Source organism: Leucoraja erinacea, chromosome 28 (assembly GCF_028641065.1).
Source record: "Leucoraja erinacea ecotype New England chromosome 28, Leri_hhj_1, whole genome shotgun sequence".
NCBI lineage: Eukaryota > Metazoa > Chordata > Chondrichthyes > Rajiformes > Rajidae > Leucoraja > Leucoraja erinaceus.
In genome coordinates this window covers 226,681-243,013 of record NC_073404.1, presented here as the reverse complement: position 1 = coordinate 243,013, position 16,333 = coordinate 226,681, and the positions used below count along the sequence as shown (strand labels likewise).

At 45.9% G+C, this 16,333-nt stretch overlaps 1 protein-coding gene across 1 annotated transcript in view; it reads right to left on the bottom strand.

The window, feature by feature from the left end:
- LOC129710487 (NACHT, LRR and PYD domains-containing protein 3-like) overlaps window positions 1-16,098 on the bottom strand; it is a 37,537-nt gene extending 21,439 nt beyond the window's left edge. Inside the window, exons 1-6 of the mRNA XM_055657443.1 lie at window positions 15,981-16,098; window positions 9,469-9,645; window positions 7,085-7,251; window positions 5,326-5,497; window positions 5,157-5,222; window positions 589-2,392 (exon numbers count right to left, since the gene is read on the bottom strand). Coding sequence (XP_055513418.1) covers window positions 589-2,392; window positions 5,157-5,222; window positions 5,326-5,497; window positions 7,085-7,251; window positions 9,469-9,478 — 2,219 coding nt within the window. The 5' untranslated portion in view covers window positions 9,479-9,645; window positions 15,981-16,098. The remainder of the gene's footprint in view (window positions 1-588; window positions 2,393-5,156; window positions 5,223-5,325; window positions 5,498-7,084; window positions 7,252-9,468; window positions 9,646-15,980) is intronic.
- Window positions 16,099-16,333: the final 235 nt, after the last annotated feature.

Below are 16,333 nucleotides of genomic sequence, written 5' to 3'. Positions count from 1 at the left end.
GGCAGTTTGTTTCATTTGTTAACCACCTTGTGAATGTAAATATATCCCAGAGATTTATGTCAAATCATTCCCTTCTCAACTTAAACCTCTGAGCTCTAGCTTTTGATTCCCTTACCCTGGGGACAAAAGTGTGTATTCAGCCCTTCCATTCCCCTCATGGTTTTATACACCAGTCCTCAGCCACCTGCGCTCCATGGAATAAAGTCCATGGATTTGATAGCAGGCCCACCAGAACAGAATGTAATACTTCAAGTTCTGCCTCACCAAAGTCTTGTATAACTCCAAGGTAACATCGAAACCTGTATACTCATTCCCCTGACTGACGACTGGCAACTTGCCAAACGCCGTTTTCACCACCCAATCTTCGTTTCTCAAAGAACTATGTATAACTACTCCCAAATCCCTCTGTTCCCCACAAGTGGCCTATCTCTCTGGGAGGCGGTTGATGTTATTAGTCTTTCTAAGCACTATAATTAAATTTAAAAACCTACTTTAGACATAAAAACATAGTTAGCTTGAATATCAATGTCACCAGTTTGATCCCCAAACCTATAGAGTAACAAGTAGACAATCAAAATATTTAGTTACCCCAAGTGCTGACACTTGTGCAGCCTGGGTCCCAGCCGCTGGAGTCCTTCACATTGAATGTGGCAGCTGTCCAAATCGAGGTGTTTTATTGTATCGCAGCAGCCAATGACATGAGACAGGACTGAACAGTCAATCGGTGTCAGTCGCAATCCACTGAATGAAAGTGTTTCCACAGATCCCAGTGCGTTCTGAGCCAGTCCACTATTATGAGACTCAAACAGGTAGTGCATTGTGTTCAGGAGGCTCCTTTTTCCAGCTTCACACTCTGTATTTCCAGCCTGGCGTTCAACCTCCTCCTTCACCCAATCAATCACCTGGCAGGTAGTTTCATAAGGAAATGGACCCAGAAACTCCTCCAGGCTTCGAGCTGACAAAGAGTAGGAGAGACCAGCCACAAACCGGAGAAATATCTCAAATCGCCCGTCTGTCGTGCTGTGGGATTCGGTGAGCAGTCTCCGAAGATCCTCAGAATATGGACACAGGAATTGAGCGAGTGCAGCTACAAACTCTTGGATGGTGAGGTGAGGGAATGTGTACACCACGTTCTGAACAGAATCATCTCTGTCCAATAATTCCATCAGGAAGCCAGACAGGAACTGGGAAGGCTTCAGATTGTACTTGTCCAAATCTCCATCTGTAAACACAATTTTCTTCTCTGATACACCTGTAAAGGCCATCTGACCAAGCCTCAGTAACACCTCACGAGGGCTCTCAGTCTCACGGCCGTGGTTTTGCAGGATGTTGTAAATATAGTAGGAATATAATTGGGTGATGGTCTTGGGAACTCGGTTAGGGTCCTTATGTCCTTTTGTAAAGAACGGACCCAGTGTCAGGCCAAGGATCGAGCAGTAGGAGGGGTTGTAGCTCATTGTGTACAGGATCACGTTCTCTTCCACGTGTTTGAAAACAGCTCCTGCCACTGTCTGATCTTCAAAATGCCTGGTGAAATATTCCTTCCGTTGCTCACCAACAAATCCCAGGATTTCAGCACACATACTAACCTTTGCCTTTTCCAATAAATGTAGTGCATTGGGACGGGTGGTCACTAACACTGAACACCCTGGGAGCAGTATTTGCTGGATTAAACTGTACACAATATCAGGCACTTTACACCGGAACTCGGGATCTGGGCACATATGCTGAGGTTCTGTGTGTCTCTGACTATCATCAAAATCTATCATGTCCTTGAATTCATCGAAACCATCAAATATAAACAGCAGTCCCTCTGGGTTCTTCCAGATCGCTCCCAGAATATTCCCAAAGTAAGGGTACTGATCCAGAATCAATTCCTTCAGGGTTATTTGACAGTTAATGGTGTTTAAATCCCGGAATCTGAAACTGAAGACAAACTGGAAGTGTTGGTAAATTTTCCCCGTGGCCCAATCATAAACGATCTTTTGCACCATTGTTGTTTTTCCAATCCCCGGAACTCCAGCCACTACTGTAAAACTCCCAAAGTTCTCTCTGGTCGCTGACGCCAAGCTTCTAGATTCGTATCCGAAGAAACGCATGAATTGCCCCCAATAAGTCACGTTATGGAAAAAGCAGCTCTGAAACAATTGATCAATCCGGATTTTTTCCAAGTCTCTCCTGAGGCATTTCACTATGCACTTCTCATGGTCCCGGCCTCTTGCCAGCAACTCATGTTCCACCAGGCTCCGATCTCGAACAGTAGAGATGACCGTGAGCGCAGCGTATCGATCAACCAACTGAAAATCCTTCACCTTTTCCTTCATCAGGATCGTGTTCACGCTCAATTTTTCAGTTCGTGTCCGGTGAGTCTCCTTGTGTTTCTTTTGAAGATCTTTATTTTGGAAATACAGGCAATGGTTGAGACAATGTTAATTCTAAAGATTAACAATAGACAATAGACAATAGACAATAGACGCAGGAGCAGGCCATTCGGCCCTTTGAGCCAGCACCACCATTCAATGTGATCATGGCTGATCATCCCCAATCAGTACCCTGTTCGTGCCTTCTCCCCATATCCCGACTCCGCTATTTTTAAGAGCCCTATCTCGCTCTCTCTTGAAAGCATCCAGAGAACTTGCCACCACCGCTGAGGCAGAGAATTCCACAGACTCACCACTCTCTGTGAGAAAAAGTGTATCCTCGTTTCGGTTCTAAATGGCTTACTCCTTATTCTTAAACTGTGGCCCCTGGCTCTGGACTCCCCCAACATGGGGAACATGTTTCCTGCCTCTAGTGTCCAAGCCCTTAACAATCTTAGATTGAATCAAAGACATGAAATGTAATGTGCATGAAAGTGAGCAATGACTGAAAAACATGCTAAATAACTCTCAGTGGGCATTTTTTTGGCTGACAGTCATTAAACCTCTGCCCTCTCAAGTTCTTGTCTTGCCCAGAGATAACTACGAACATGGCAACGTACCAGTTGTGGTTCAACAAGATAGCTGATATAAACCGCCTGTGTTCACACTAAGTGTTCACGACCTATTTAATTCAATTTACAGTCTATCTCTTGTATTACTGTGGGTTATGCAGATATAATCGCAGTCGCATGAAAACTGTTGAATGGAAGTTTAATTATTAAAGGCAAAATAAAGTCATAATAAATCATTCTAACTTAATTAAAACATCGAACCACATATCAAGAATAAGATATATGAAATCAAATATACCTATGTAACATAGAACACAGAATAGTAGAGCACAGCACGGGGCCATTCGGCCCATGCCATTTCTACCAGAAATTATATCAATTTAAACTCATGTGCCTATACAAGATTAATATCCTTATTTTCCATTCACTTCTATGTGTCGATCGAAATGCCGCTTAACAGCCACTATCGCATTTTCCTCCACCACCAAACCTGCCCCCGCTACGTGCTGTGCAAAAAAACTGCCACATCTCACATGGCGCAGTGGTAAAATTGCTGCCTTACAGCACCAGAGACCCAGGTTCAATCCCGACTACAGGTGCTGTCTGTTCAGAGTTTGTACATTCTCCCAGTGAAAGTGTGGGTTTTCTCCGAGATCTTCCATTTCCTCCCACACTTCAAAGATGTACAGGTTTGCAGGTTAATTGGCTCGGTAGAAGTGTAAATTGTCCCTAGTGTGTAGGATAGTGTTAATGTGCAGGAATTGCTGGTTGGTGCAGGCTCAGTGGGCGAAAGGGCCAGTTTCTGCGCTATATCTGTAAATTAAACTAATCTCCATTAAATCCCCACTAACCTTATAGCTATGCCCTCTAGTATTGGACCTTTCTACCAAGGGAAATAATTTCTGGCTGTCGCCACTAGCTACATTCACATCAAGGTCGGCCTTCAACCAACGAGAGCAGAATTTATAGCCCGTATCAGACCTCGTAAGCGAACTGTGGCGATAAACCATTACTGTACTAAAATATCCCACCAAATGAGGGTTCCCGTGTCAGAGCCCACAGTGCGAGATTTCCTGGCTGGAGTTGGCGGCTCCAATTAGAATTGTCAGACTTCAGTTGTTGAGGGTTTGGCAATTTGCTGGATTCTCTGCTGGCGATACGTAATGTAGAAAATTACTGATGACTAAACAGCATGGAACAGTTTATGTGGTCCGTTGCTGGGCCCTTGAAGAATCCACAGGATGTGACAGCATGGAGTAGCCAAGCACTCAATGGGGCTACAAGCACAGGGCCAATGCTAGGAATCCTGCAGAGACTTTCTCTGTAAATCCTCTCCAACATTTGCAAGGACCAAGTCAGGAATGTGATGGAGCACGCTCCAATTAAGCACAACATCATACAAGACACAGAAATGATTCAAGAAGGCAGCTCATGTGAAAAATTACAGCTGGATATTGATCAATTGGCCAGATCGGCTGAGGAATGGTTGATGGAAACAGTGAAATGTGATGTGTTGCATTTTGGAAAGTCGAACATGGGCAGGACCTATAGAGTGAATTGTCAGGCTTTGGGTTGTCGTAAAGCTGAGGGATCTAGGAGTGCAAGTGCAAGGTTCCTTGAAGGTGGGCTCGCAGGTACATAGGCTGGTCAAAAGGGAATTTGCACATTAGCCATTGGTCAGAGTATAGAAGTTGGGGGGGTCATGTTGCAGTTGTATAAGACGCTAGTAAGACTGCATTCAGAAAATTGTGTTTAGTTCTGGGCACCATGCAATAGGAAAGATGTTGTCAAGATGGAAAGGGTACAGATAAGATTTATGAGGATGTTACCAGGACTAGAGGGTCTGAGCTACAGGGAGAGGTTGAGTAGGCTGGAACTCTATTCCTTGGAACGCAGGTGGATGAGGAGTGATCTTATAGATGCGTATAAAATCATGAGAGGAATAGATTGGGTAGATGCACAGCCACAGTAGGTGAATTGAGGACCAGATGACATCGGTTTACGGTGAAGGGGAAAGATTTAATAGGAATCTGAGCAGTATCTTTTTCATACAAAGAGTGGTGGGTGTATGAAACAAGCCTCCAGAGGAGGTAGTTGAAGCAGGAACTACCCCACTAAGAAGCAGTTAGACAGGTACATAGATAGACAGGTTTAGAGGGATATGTGCCAAACGCGGGCAGGTGGGACTAGTGGAAGGCTTTGCGATTTCCATTCCATTGCTTACCTTTCAGGTGAGTGGGCACTTGAGATAAACACCGTTCTGTGTCCATGTAGGCGAAATGACCATCACCTGTTCAAACAGAGTAGCTTGCATGAATGCATTTATGTGTAACATCCTCACATTAGCAGTCAGTATAGCTGAAATGTAATGTAAAATATGCTGTTGATCGTACCACGTTCCTGTATGTCTTTCAATATTCTGTCCAGCTTTGGTAACGTGTGACGTGTTTTCACAAAGGATTCCCACATCACCCTTTGAGCCCCAGAGCCCTTCTCCATTACCAGATCCACTAGGAATTTGGAACTGGCCGCTCGGTTTCCCTTCTCCGCGAGGTCAGTCACACTCTGTCATGAATAATGGTACATAAAGTCATAATGGTAGCAGAATCAGACCATTTGGCCCATTTAATCATGGCAGCTCTATCCCTCCTCCTAACCCCATTACCCTGCCTTCTCCCCATAAACACCTGACACTGATACTATTCAAGAATCTCTGCCTTAAAAACATCCATTTACTTGGCCTCCATAGCCTTCTGTGGCAAGGAATTCCACAGATTCACCACCCTCTGAAACAAGAAATTCCTCCTCATTTCCTTCCTAAAGTAATGTCCTCTTTACAGTCGGGTAATATTGGCAATTTTCCAATATGTTAAGGCATATGATAAGGTGTGGAGGGAAGCAAGGAGCAGTCTGGAGGAAAGGGTCGATTTTGGGATAGGACAGTCAGTGGCACTGGGATCAGGTACTGTCATTAGGCATTACTGACCCAGCACCAGGTCTGACTACGGGAGGATCAGTGTTGATCTACTCCAGGATGCTGAAGAAATGCAAGAACCTTTAGTCTGCTAATGTAATGAAGGAGGCACGGTAGAGTTGCTGCATGACAGTACCAGAGTCCCAGGTTCAATCCAGCCTATGTGTGCTGTCTATACGGAGTTTGTACGTTCTCCCTGTAACCACATGATCTTTCTCCGAGTACTTTGGTTTCCTCCTACATGCCAAAGACCTACAGGTTTGTTGGTTAATTGGCTTGATATCAATGTAAATTGTCCCTAGTGTGTATGAATGCATTACTGTCTGGGGATTGCTGGTTGGTGCGGTCTCGGTGGGCCCCACACTGTGTGCCTAAACTAAACCTCAATGAAAGGCCGGTGCAGAAACAGCAGCACGGAGCGGGCATTGAGTTCAAAACTTGTTCACACAGGAGGGAGATAGAGGTAAATTCATAATAACACAGGGAAATGGGTTTGCAGTCAACTGGCAAATGGGGAAAGTTACGATTATGTACGATTTGTATTCTTCTTCTTCTCACCCAGGTCGGGGATCAGCCACTAGGTTCTTGAACACCAGTCATTGATTAATTTGGCGGCTGCTTTCAATGTCTTTATTGTTGCTAATTCTTCAAGTTGCACAGCTAATCTTGTGCACACTGCAGCAACTACAAAGCTACGAAACGGTGGTCAGTATAAGAAGCCAACTCAAACATGAGTGATGATGAAATATCCCCAAATCAAGACAGTCAGGTGTTTACGTTCACAAGTTATAAGAGAATGTATCTCTCCCTCCAAACCCCTTTCTTCTGTCTTGTCCCCATAAACCCCGACTCTCGTACTAATCAAGATTCTATCAAACTCTGCCTCAAAAATAGACATTGACGGCCTCCACAGCCTTCTGTGGCAAAGAATTCCAGATTCACCACTCTGACTAGAAAAATTCCTCCTCATCACTTCCTAAAGGAATGTCCTTTAATTCTGAGGCTATGACCTCTTGTCCTAGTCTCTCGCACTGGGGACACATCCTCTCCACATCCACTCCCAAGCCTTTGGTCCACACACACCTTTGCCTTTTCATAGCCCATCGGTTCCTTTGCATCTGTTCCGACAGTCAGTGATGAAATAGGTTATACATTCAATCTGCGTCCCATCCACTTACATGGTACTCTAGTCCACTGAAGTGATCCGCGCCCATTAACATCAAGCCGAGTCCATCCACACCCTCTTCAATCGCCTGCTCCAGTCGGTCCCGGTAGAATCTCGTCAACTGGAACAGCTTGTGATCATCACAATGTGACAAGAAGGTGGAGTTAACAGAGTTCAGATCTGTAAACACAGGAGGGGATGGTCAATACCTTCAGAGAAACCCACACTCACCATTGGTCCTCTGCACACACAGCCATTAGTGTATCACTCTAGGAATCGATGACTCTAACTGGGCATGGGGAAATAGATTCAAGGAAAGTCCTGTTATCTCCGTAGTAACCAAAAAAGGCCAGAATTGAATTTATCTTGGCCTTCCAATTTAATGTACCAATATAGACATAAAAAGCTGGTGTAACTCAGCGGGTCAGGCGGCATCTCTGGAGAGAACGAATAGGTTTTGGGTAGAGACCTTTATTCACACGGAGAGTCAGGTGAAAGGGAAACAAGGAACATAGACGGTGATATGGAACAAATGAATGAAAGATATGCAAAAAAAGTTACAATGATAAAGGAAACAGGCCATTGTTAGATGTGGACTAATACAGGTGCACAACCTTTTATCCGGTGTTCCGGAAACCGAAAAACTCCGAAAACCGGCCATTTTTTCCAGGATGTCGTCTACACACCAAAGCTCGCGTTTGGCGCCAAACTTGACCCGAAACGACCCACGGTCAAGCCAGGTCTGTACTACTGTAGCGGCTGCCTCCTCCTCGGAGACCGGGGAGACACTTAAACATCTGTAAATCATTGCTTAAATGTTAGTCAGTTAGTTTGGAGGGCTTTTATGTGAAGGGGGGGTTAAAGGGGTAAACTTTAATTCTTAGTCCCCTACCTGGTCGGAGAGACGGGGAGCGGTCAATGCCTTACCGGGTCGCCGTGCAGTAAGCTCCGCAGCGCTGTGGCCGCTGGCGGCGCCGGTTGTAGCTCCGACCCCGGCAACTCTACCCCTGGCTGCGAGGCGCTCCAATGTTGGGAGTCGGCGGCGTCGCAGCACTGGGATACCAGCGGGAAGCGGGCAATGCCTTACCGGGTCGCCATGCGGTAAGCTCCAGGGCGCAGAGGCCGCCTTCTCCCAACATTCGCGGAGCTGGGGTGGGGGGCATCCGACCGCGGGCGGCGCTGGATTTGGAGCGCCTCGCAGCCAGGGGTAGAGTTGCCGGGGTCGGAGCTACAACCGGCGCCGCCCGCGGCCGGACGGAGCCCCCAGCTCCGCGATGTTGGGAGTCGCCGACCAGGTAGGGGACTAAGAATTAAAGTTTCCCCCTTCACCCACCCACCCCACCACATAAAATCCCTCCAAACTAACTGACTAACATTTATGCAATGATTTACAATGATTCCCCGGTCTCCGGGGAGGAGGCAGCCGCTCCAGACTTTTCAAGCCGCCCGCGCTACCTACCTAATCTACGCTAAAAATCTTCCATTCGGAAATCCGAAAATGTTCGAAATCCGACAAGTGTCTGGTCCCAAGGCTTTCGGATAAAAGGTTGTGCACCTGTACCACTAATCTGTGCTTCTGGAAATGTTCCTATCTTCTAGTGCTGTGCTTTATTTATCAAACATAACAGCTGAGTTTTCCACTGTTTGTTGGGAGGCATCTTCCACATCCAGGTCTGCCCAAGGATAAAATAGACACTTCGCATTCCCTTGGCTGACAGTTTGGAATATTGCATGCAGTTCTCGTTGCCCTTTTGCAGTAAGCATGTGCAGCTTCAGAGAGGATGCAGAAGAGATTTACACGAGCGATGCCTGGATTAGGGGGTATTAGCTAACAGGGGAGGCTGGACAATCTTGGATGGTGTTGTATGGAGCTCTGCAGGTTCAGGGTAGACTTGATAGAAGCGGCGGGTGCAGGGAATGCGTTACCAGTGGTGGTGGTGGACACAAATACCGCAGTGGCATTGAAGAGGTTTCCAGGTTGGCATGTGGATATGCGGGGAATGGACTGGTATGAGGGAGAGGTTTAACACCATTAAATCCAACATAGACATTATGGCCTGAAGGCCCTGTTCCTGTACTATAATATTCTATCTATTACTAAGCACCCCGCGCTGTCCGTGGAGTCCCTGCTCCCAATTCTCAGAAGAACACACGGCTGAGTCAGTCCCTCAGCATGCAGTTCCTGGTGTCAGAACCCTACACTGCAACTGTTGGACACTTCCAGCACTCAGGGCCTCTTCACAGGTGAGGCTAACATCCCAAATAGATGACATCTCTCTACGACTACTACGCGACTGGGTCAGTGCTCCTTCCTCCGAACTGTTGTTCGTTTGGCGAGATTTGAACCAGCAGGACGAGCGGACAGACAAATAACTTTAAAGATCGTTTTGGGCTTACCTGTGTCCATTCTGATTCCTTCAAACTTGTAGTTGTTTGAATCTTTGGCAGTGCTGCTGTGGTCAATCACTGTCCGCTGAGAACCAGTGACTAGATAGCGATAAAAGTATGAAACACTCGTTACAGCCCAAATTAGCTGTTACTCTGATATCGGAGGTAGTGGCTCACCAAAAATAACTGAAAAAAGAAATAACAAACACAAGCACAATGTCTGAGTATCATTAAACCAAAAATGTACCCTGAACTTTCAGCTGTTGTTGAATTTTTGACTCAAATTCCAACGTTCCCCCTTCAGATCCATAAATTCACAGTGAGTTTCAGATTAATGGACTATTAATCTCTGCAGTATCTGCAATAGGCTGCAAGCCACCTCAGCAGAAATTAGGTGCTGTATTTCCCGTTTGTGTGTGGCTACATACTGCCTGTGTGGAGGTGAAAGGGGGAGCATTTGTTGTTAATTGTCCCTCAGCCCCACTCGGACCACCTTTCATACCCCTGGATATTTCGCTTCATTTCAGGTGATGCCCTATCCATAGGCAGGGTCATTTACCGTTAATGAAGCCGTCCATGCAAGACACAAGGTGTGAGGAGTCGCTGAATTGGTCAATGTGAGAATTATTGTGTTTGTCATAGGTCTCTGACGATGGACTGTCTCGTCAGGAGGAGCCAAAGAAGGTCCAATTGAATTTGAAGACAAATCTGTAGCAAACACACCAACTACAACAGTTAGAGAGAAGCCACAAGTAAACTCAATTCTACTTAGGGAACAAACAATCTCACATCGTCAAGTACCATCGTCCCCGGGTCACACATGCCTCTGACCCTTGGGGCCATTTTAGGTCAAGCATGGTCCTAGGAGTAAACAGGTTCTTCTGCAGTTGTATAGGGTTCTGGTGAGACCACATCTGGAATATTGTGTACAGTTTTGGTCTCCTAATTTGAGGAAGGACATCCTTGTGATTGAGGCAGTGCAGCGTAGGTTCACGAGATTGATCCCTGGGATGGCAGGACTGTCATACGAGGAAAGATTGAAAAGACTAGGCTTGTATTCACTGGAGTTCAGAAGGATGAAGGTCCTTAGAAGTCATGAAAGGTTTGACATGTGCTGAACAAACCTCACTAACATCTACAGATGTGCCTCAGAAAGCATTTTATCAGGAAGCATCGCAGCATGGGAACAGCCCCATCCAAGACATTTCAGCGAGGTGTGAAGCCCAGACCATCACAGTCCAGACCACCACACAGACCAACCTCCCTTCTATTGACTCCATCTCACTTAACACTGCCTCCAGCATAATCAAGGACCAGTCTCATCCTAGGTACACAAAAATGCTGGAGAAACTCAGCGGGTACAGCAGCATCTATGGAACGAAGGAAATAGGCGACGTTTCGGGCCGAAACACTTCTTCAGACTATAGAAGGGTATCGGCCCGAAACGTCGCCTATTTCCTTTGCTCCATAGATGCTGCTGCACCCGCTGAGTTTCTCCAGCATTTTTGTGTACCTTCGATCTTCCAGCATCTGCAGTTCCTTCTTGAACACCAGTCTCATCCTGGTCACTTCCTCTTCTCACCTTGCCCATCTGGGAAGAAGTACAGAAGATTGGAAACGCACACTTCCAGGCTCAACGACTGTCTATTTATGCTGTTATCAGGCAACTGAGCCATCCTACCACCAATTAAAGAGTGGTACTGATCTTCCATCTACCTCATTGAAGACCTTCGAACTATATTTAACTGTACTTTACTGGACTTTATCTTGCACTAAACGTTGGACCCTTTACCCTGCATTGGTGCACTGTGGATGGGTTAATAATGATCATATATCGTTTTTTCGCTGACTGGACAGCACGCAGCAGAAAACTTTTCACATGTACCTTTTCATAATGTTAGAGGGATCTGGCTGTTGGAATGTCAAAGGAAGCTACAGTGAAGAAGAGGCAGAATAGCTGTGTTGACCGGTGACATCTGATGCACAGCAATTAGATGATATTTACATCCACTTTGACAGAACATTACTAACTGATGGGGTACAAAATTACAATTTGTTCTTAATTTCCGAAACACTTTACAGTGTTCCCACTTCCTGCAAAGTCTAGAATTCATACTCTTACTGCCCCGTTGATGCGTGCGTGCATTTGTACCCATGTATGTATATATACTTGCAACACCGAAACAGAATATGTAAAACAGTATATATACATATATACACACATATATACACACATATATATATATATATACATACACATATACATACATATATATATACACACACACACACATATATTTAACAGTGCACTATGTTTTACATATTCAGTTTCGATGTTGCAAGTATATATACATACATAAATTCAAACTTGCAACATAGCAACAGAATATGTAAAACATTGTGTGTGTGTGTATATTTATATGTATATGTATGTGTATGTGTGCGTGTGTGTGTGTATGTATATATATATATATATATATACACACACACACACACACACATATATACATATATAAACAGATATACATATATACATGCCATTCAATATGATCATATATACATACATATATATAGACTATGTTTTACATATTCTGTTGCGATGTTGCAAGTTTGAATTTCATGGTTCTATCTGGGATATATGACAATAAAACACTCTTGACAGTGGATTTAATTTCTATCACAGGTGTGGAAAACTCAACCTCTGTAACAGACAATAGCAGGAGTACAGATATCACCACTGCAAGCACAGGATTAAACCAAAGTCAAGGTTTCCTGAGGCGCTGATCTAAATGTCCTTCCACCATTTAAAGGCGGATTGTAAACAAAGACCAGAAATAAATATCACCTGCGATAGCCTCCTTTGAAAACCAAAAGGATCTGCTGTCTCTGTGGAATTTATTCATGCTTCAATCCAGCCGATCAAGTAGAGGATTGAAGATAGACACAAAGAGCTGGCGTAACTCAGCGGGACAAGTAGCATCTCTGGAGAGAAAGAATGGGTGACGTTTCGAATCGAGGCCCTTCTTCAGTCTCGACCCGAAACTTCACCCATTCCATCTCTCCAGAGATGCTGTCTGAGCCGCTAAGTTACTCTAGCTTTTTGTGTCCATCTTCGGTTTAAACCAGCATCTGCATTCCTACCGACACAAGGATTGATATCGGGCCGAAACCCTTCTTCAAGCGAAGGAAATGTGCTGGTTGCTGTAGTGTGAGACTCAGAACTCTGCGTGCAAGCAGCAGCCTGTCCACACAATGGATGCCAAAACACACATACGCAGTCTGAAGAAGGGTCTCGACCCGAAACTTCACCCATTCCTTCTCTCCAGAGATGCCGCCGCTGAGTTACTCCAGCATTTACTGCCTGCCTCACATACCTAAGAACAGGAAGTAGTTGGTCACGCTCTGGAAATCAATTCAAACTGGTTCTGCAACCCACTGTCAGAAAACTTTGAACAACATTAGCTTAAAATTCTGTTTAGCCCTTTCTGCTATAGAGAATGTACAATCTGGATTTAAACATCCATTTTATAGATTCTCTGCTGCATTCATGGCAAAGTCTCGGCGGGATTCCTGCCCACTGCTACCACGAGTAGAAACATGGAAAATAGGTGCAGGAAAAGGCCATTCGGCCCTTCGAGCCAGCACTGCCATTCAATATGATCATGGCTGATCAGCCAAAAATCAGTTTCCCCGTCCTGCTTTTCCCTCATAACCCTTGATTCCGTTAGCCCCAAGAACTAAATCTAACTCTCTCTTAAAAACATCCGCAGAATCAGCCTCCACTGTGGCAGAGAATTCCACAGATTCACAACTTTCTGGGTGAAAAGGTTTTTCCTCATCTCAGTCATAAATGGCCTACCCCTTATCCTTAAACTGTGACCCTTGGTTCTGGATTCCCCCAACATAAGACACATTTTTCCTGCATCTAGCCTGTCCATTCCCTTAAGAATGTTACATGTTTCTATAAGATTCCCCCTCATCCTTCTAAATTCCAGTGAATATAAGGCCAGTCGACCCATTCTTTCCTCGTATTTCAATCCCACCATCCCGGGAATTGACCGGGTGAACCTATGCTGCACTCCCTCAATGACAATACCCTTCCTCAAATTAGGAGACCAAATCGCACACAATACTCCAGGTGTGGCCTCACCAGGGCCCTGTACGACTGCAGTGGGATCTCCTTGCTCCCAAACTCAAATCCTCTTGCAATGAAGGCCAACATGCCATTAGCTTTATTAACTGCCTGCTGTACCTGCTTACTTTCAGTGACTGATGTAGAAGGACACCCAGCTGACCAGATACTTCACTTTCCGGAACACGTGCGGAGAATCAAGCACAATGCCTCGTGAGAACGGTGGTCCCCGATTAACTACAACAGTTAATGCTCATAAGTTCGAGAAGCAGAATTGGCCTCGTCGGGGGTTACGTAATAGACAGGCGGGAGAATACGGTCGCGAGGGAAAGATTGAGTCATGATTAAATGTCAGAGTAGACGTGATGGGCCGAATGGCCAATTCTGCTCCTCGAACTTATGAGCATTAACTGTTGTAGTTAATCGGGGACCACCGTTCTCACGAGGCATTGTGCTTGATTCTCCGCACGTGTTCTGCAAAGTGAACTCTGGTCAGCTAGGTGTGGGGGAGTGGAAAATTGTGGCCCGCATGGGTTGAAATCCCAGTTGCAGGTACCACTGAGTTGTGGAGACTCAAATGTCAGGATTCAGATTCAATTTCCACTTGGTGTACAGTACAGAACAACGGAATGCAAAGATCCTATATCAGAGCAAGATGGTCTCTCCTTATGCAATGGGCGGACGAGTATTACGCTACGGAGGGGATCTGGCATTTGTCCTTCGCCCATTTTAGTCACCGGAAAGTACCCACCCGACTCGCAGTAAGGCAGATCTTATAGCAGAGCTAAGGATCTTTGGTTGGCCTTCATTGCAAGACTTCTGTTAATCCTTGGGAGCAAATTTGACTCCCACTGCAGTCGTAATCATTTTTTTAAATGGTTCTGTGTTTGATTTTTTCTTTCTTTTTGGGCCACACCTGAGCTGATTTTGTATTAACCGCGATTACCCGGTCTCGCAGGGTAATTTGCGGGAGGAAGAGGTGTGTGTGATATAGGGAGATGCAGTTAATTCTTGTTAAAGAATAAAATGTTTATAAATTTTGCCTCTGGTAATTTTCTTTTTTAATGTTTTTAAAATCAATTATTTTTAAATGTTTGAGTTGATTTTGTATTACACTTGCACTCTGTAATTCATTCATCTAATCACATTAATGAAATCACACTGTTCACATCTGCAGTATTTGGGAAAATAATAGCAACATGAAGATTACAGTTGCTCTCGCCCTGGAATGTTACTTTATGTTTTTGTGCTTATTTTCTATTTTTTATGGAGTTGTTTCTCCACAAAATAAAAAGGTGTCTGGTCTTCCCAATAGCCAGAGAGTGGAATGAGATCTGCCTGTGGGGTTACCCAATTGAAAAAATTCACAAAAGTAACTTTGTTTTGAGCAAGATTTACAAAAGGATGGTTTTATTCCATGAGCATACAACTGACTAGATTGTGCTGGAAAGAACACACATACATGAATGTGATATAGATGTATATAATCATATAACACATACAATTATATTTCTTCTGATTTTTATATCCAATGAAGAGTTTTATTTCAAATCAGACAAGGGACGTTAAATAATAAACATTGTAAACCTGCCCGCAGCTTCACAAACACTAGGCCCCATCTCCCCCATCCCCCCCCCCCCAACCAATGTCTCCCTCCCTCCTATGTCCCTCTCCCCGCTGTGCCGGGCCGCGCACCCCCCTCAACCGGGGCCGCGCACCCCCCTCAACCGGGGCCGCGCACCCCCCTCTCCCCGGGCCGCGCAGCCCCCTCTCCCCGGGCCGCGCACCCCCCTCTCCCCGGGCCGCGCACCCCCCTCTCCCCCCGCGGCACCCCCCTCTCCCCGCGCACACCCCCTCCCCGCTGGGCCGGGCCGCGCACCCCCCTCACCCCGCCAAGGCCTCAGGCCTCCCCGCTGCCCCAGGCCGCACACCCCTTCTCCCCAAGGCCTCAGGCCTCCCCGCTGGCACCGGACCGCGCACTCCCTCTCCCCGCCAAAGTCAAAGAAGATACGGGAGCGGAGGCGGAAGCAAAGATCCGATCTTTGGCCGGAAGCAAGATGGCGGAGGCTGGTCGCTAAAATGGGCCCTATAATCACCCATGTAACTGCCCATGACCGTACTACGCGTTTGCGTGAGAGTAACCCATCTTGCTCTGCTTATGGATCTTTGGACTCAACAGAAGTGTGTGTGTGTGTGTTTGGGATCGGAGGGACACCTGTACGGAGCTGAACATTGAAGTGGTCGGTCATGATAAAGGTGGGCTGCAACAGTCCTGTTTCCACCCACCCTCACTGAACCACCGGACACTCACTCGCCCGCGGACGGGCCAGAGAGCGGGAGGAGGGACAAGCGGAGGAAAAACAGACAGGAAAATGAAAGGCTGCCTTACCCCATACGTGGCACTCGCATATAGTTTTGGCTTGGATTTCCGGGTAGACAGCACAACCTCCTTCCGTGTTATTCCATCCCAACTGAAAGGGCGGGTGTTCTAGCTTAGTTCAGCCAATCCCAAACTGTATATCGGACCCACCTCTTCTTCTTCGTGTGACCCGGAGGGAGGTTCGCTGCAAGGGAGGGTTTAACCCAAATATACTTCTACGATCATTGGTTTAACCTGTGGAAGGCAGCGTGTGGAACCCACAGTAGCAAAGATCTTATAGTTTTGCACAGAAATATGTCAGAGGTTGGGAGGCCGAAACCCTTTTTAACACACATCGGGGGCGGGGCCCCATCGGGACAACT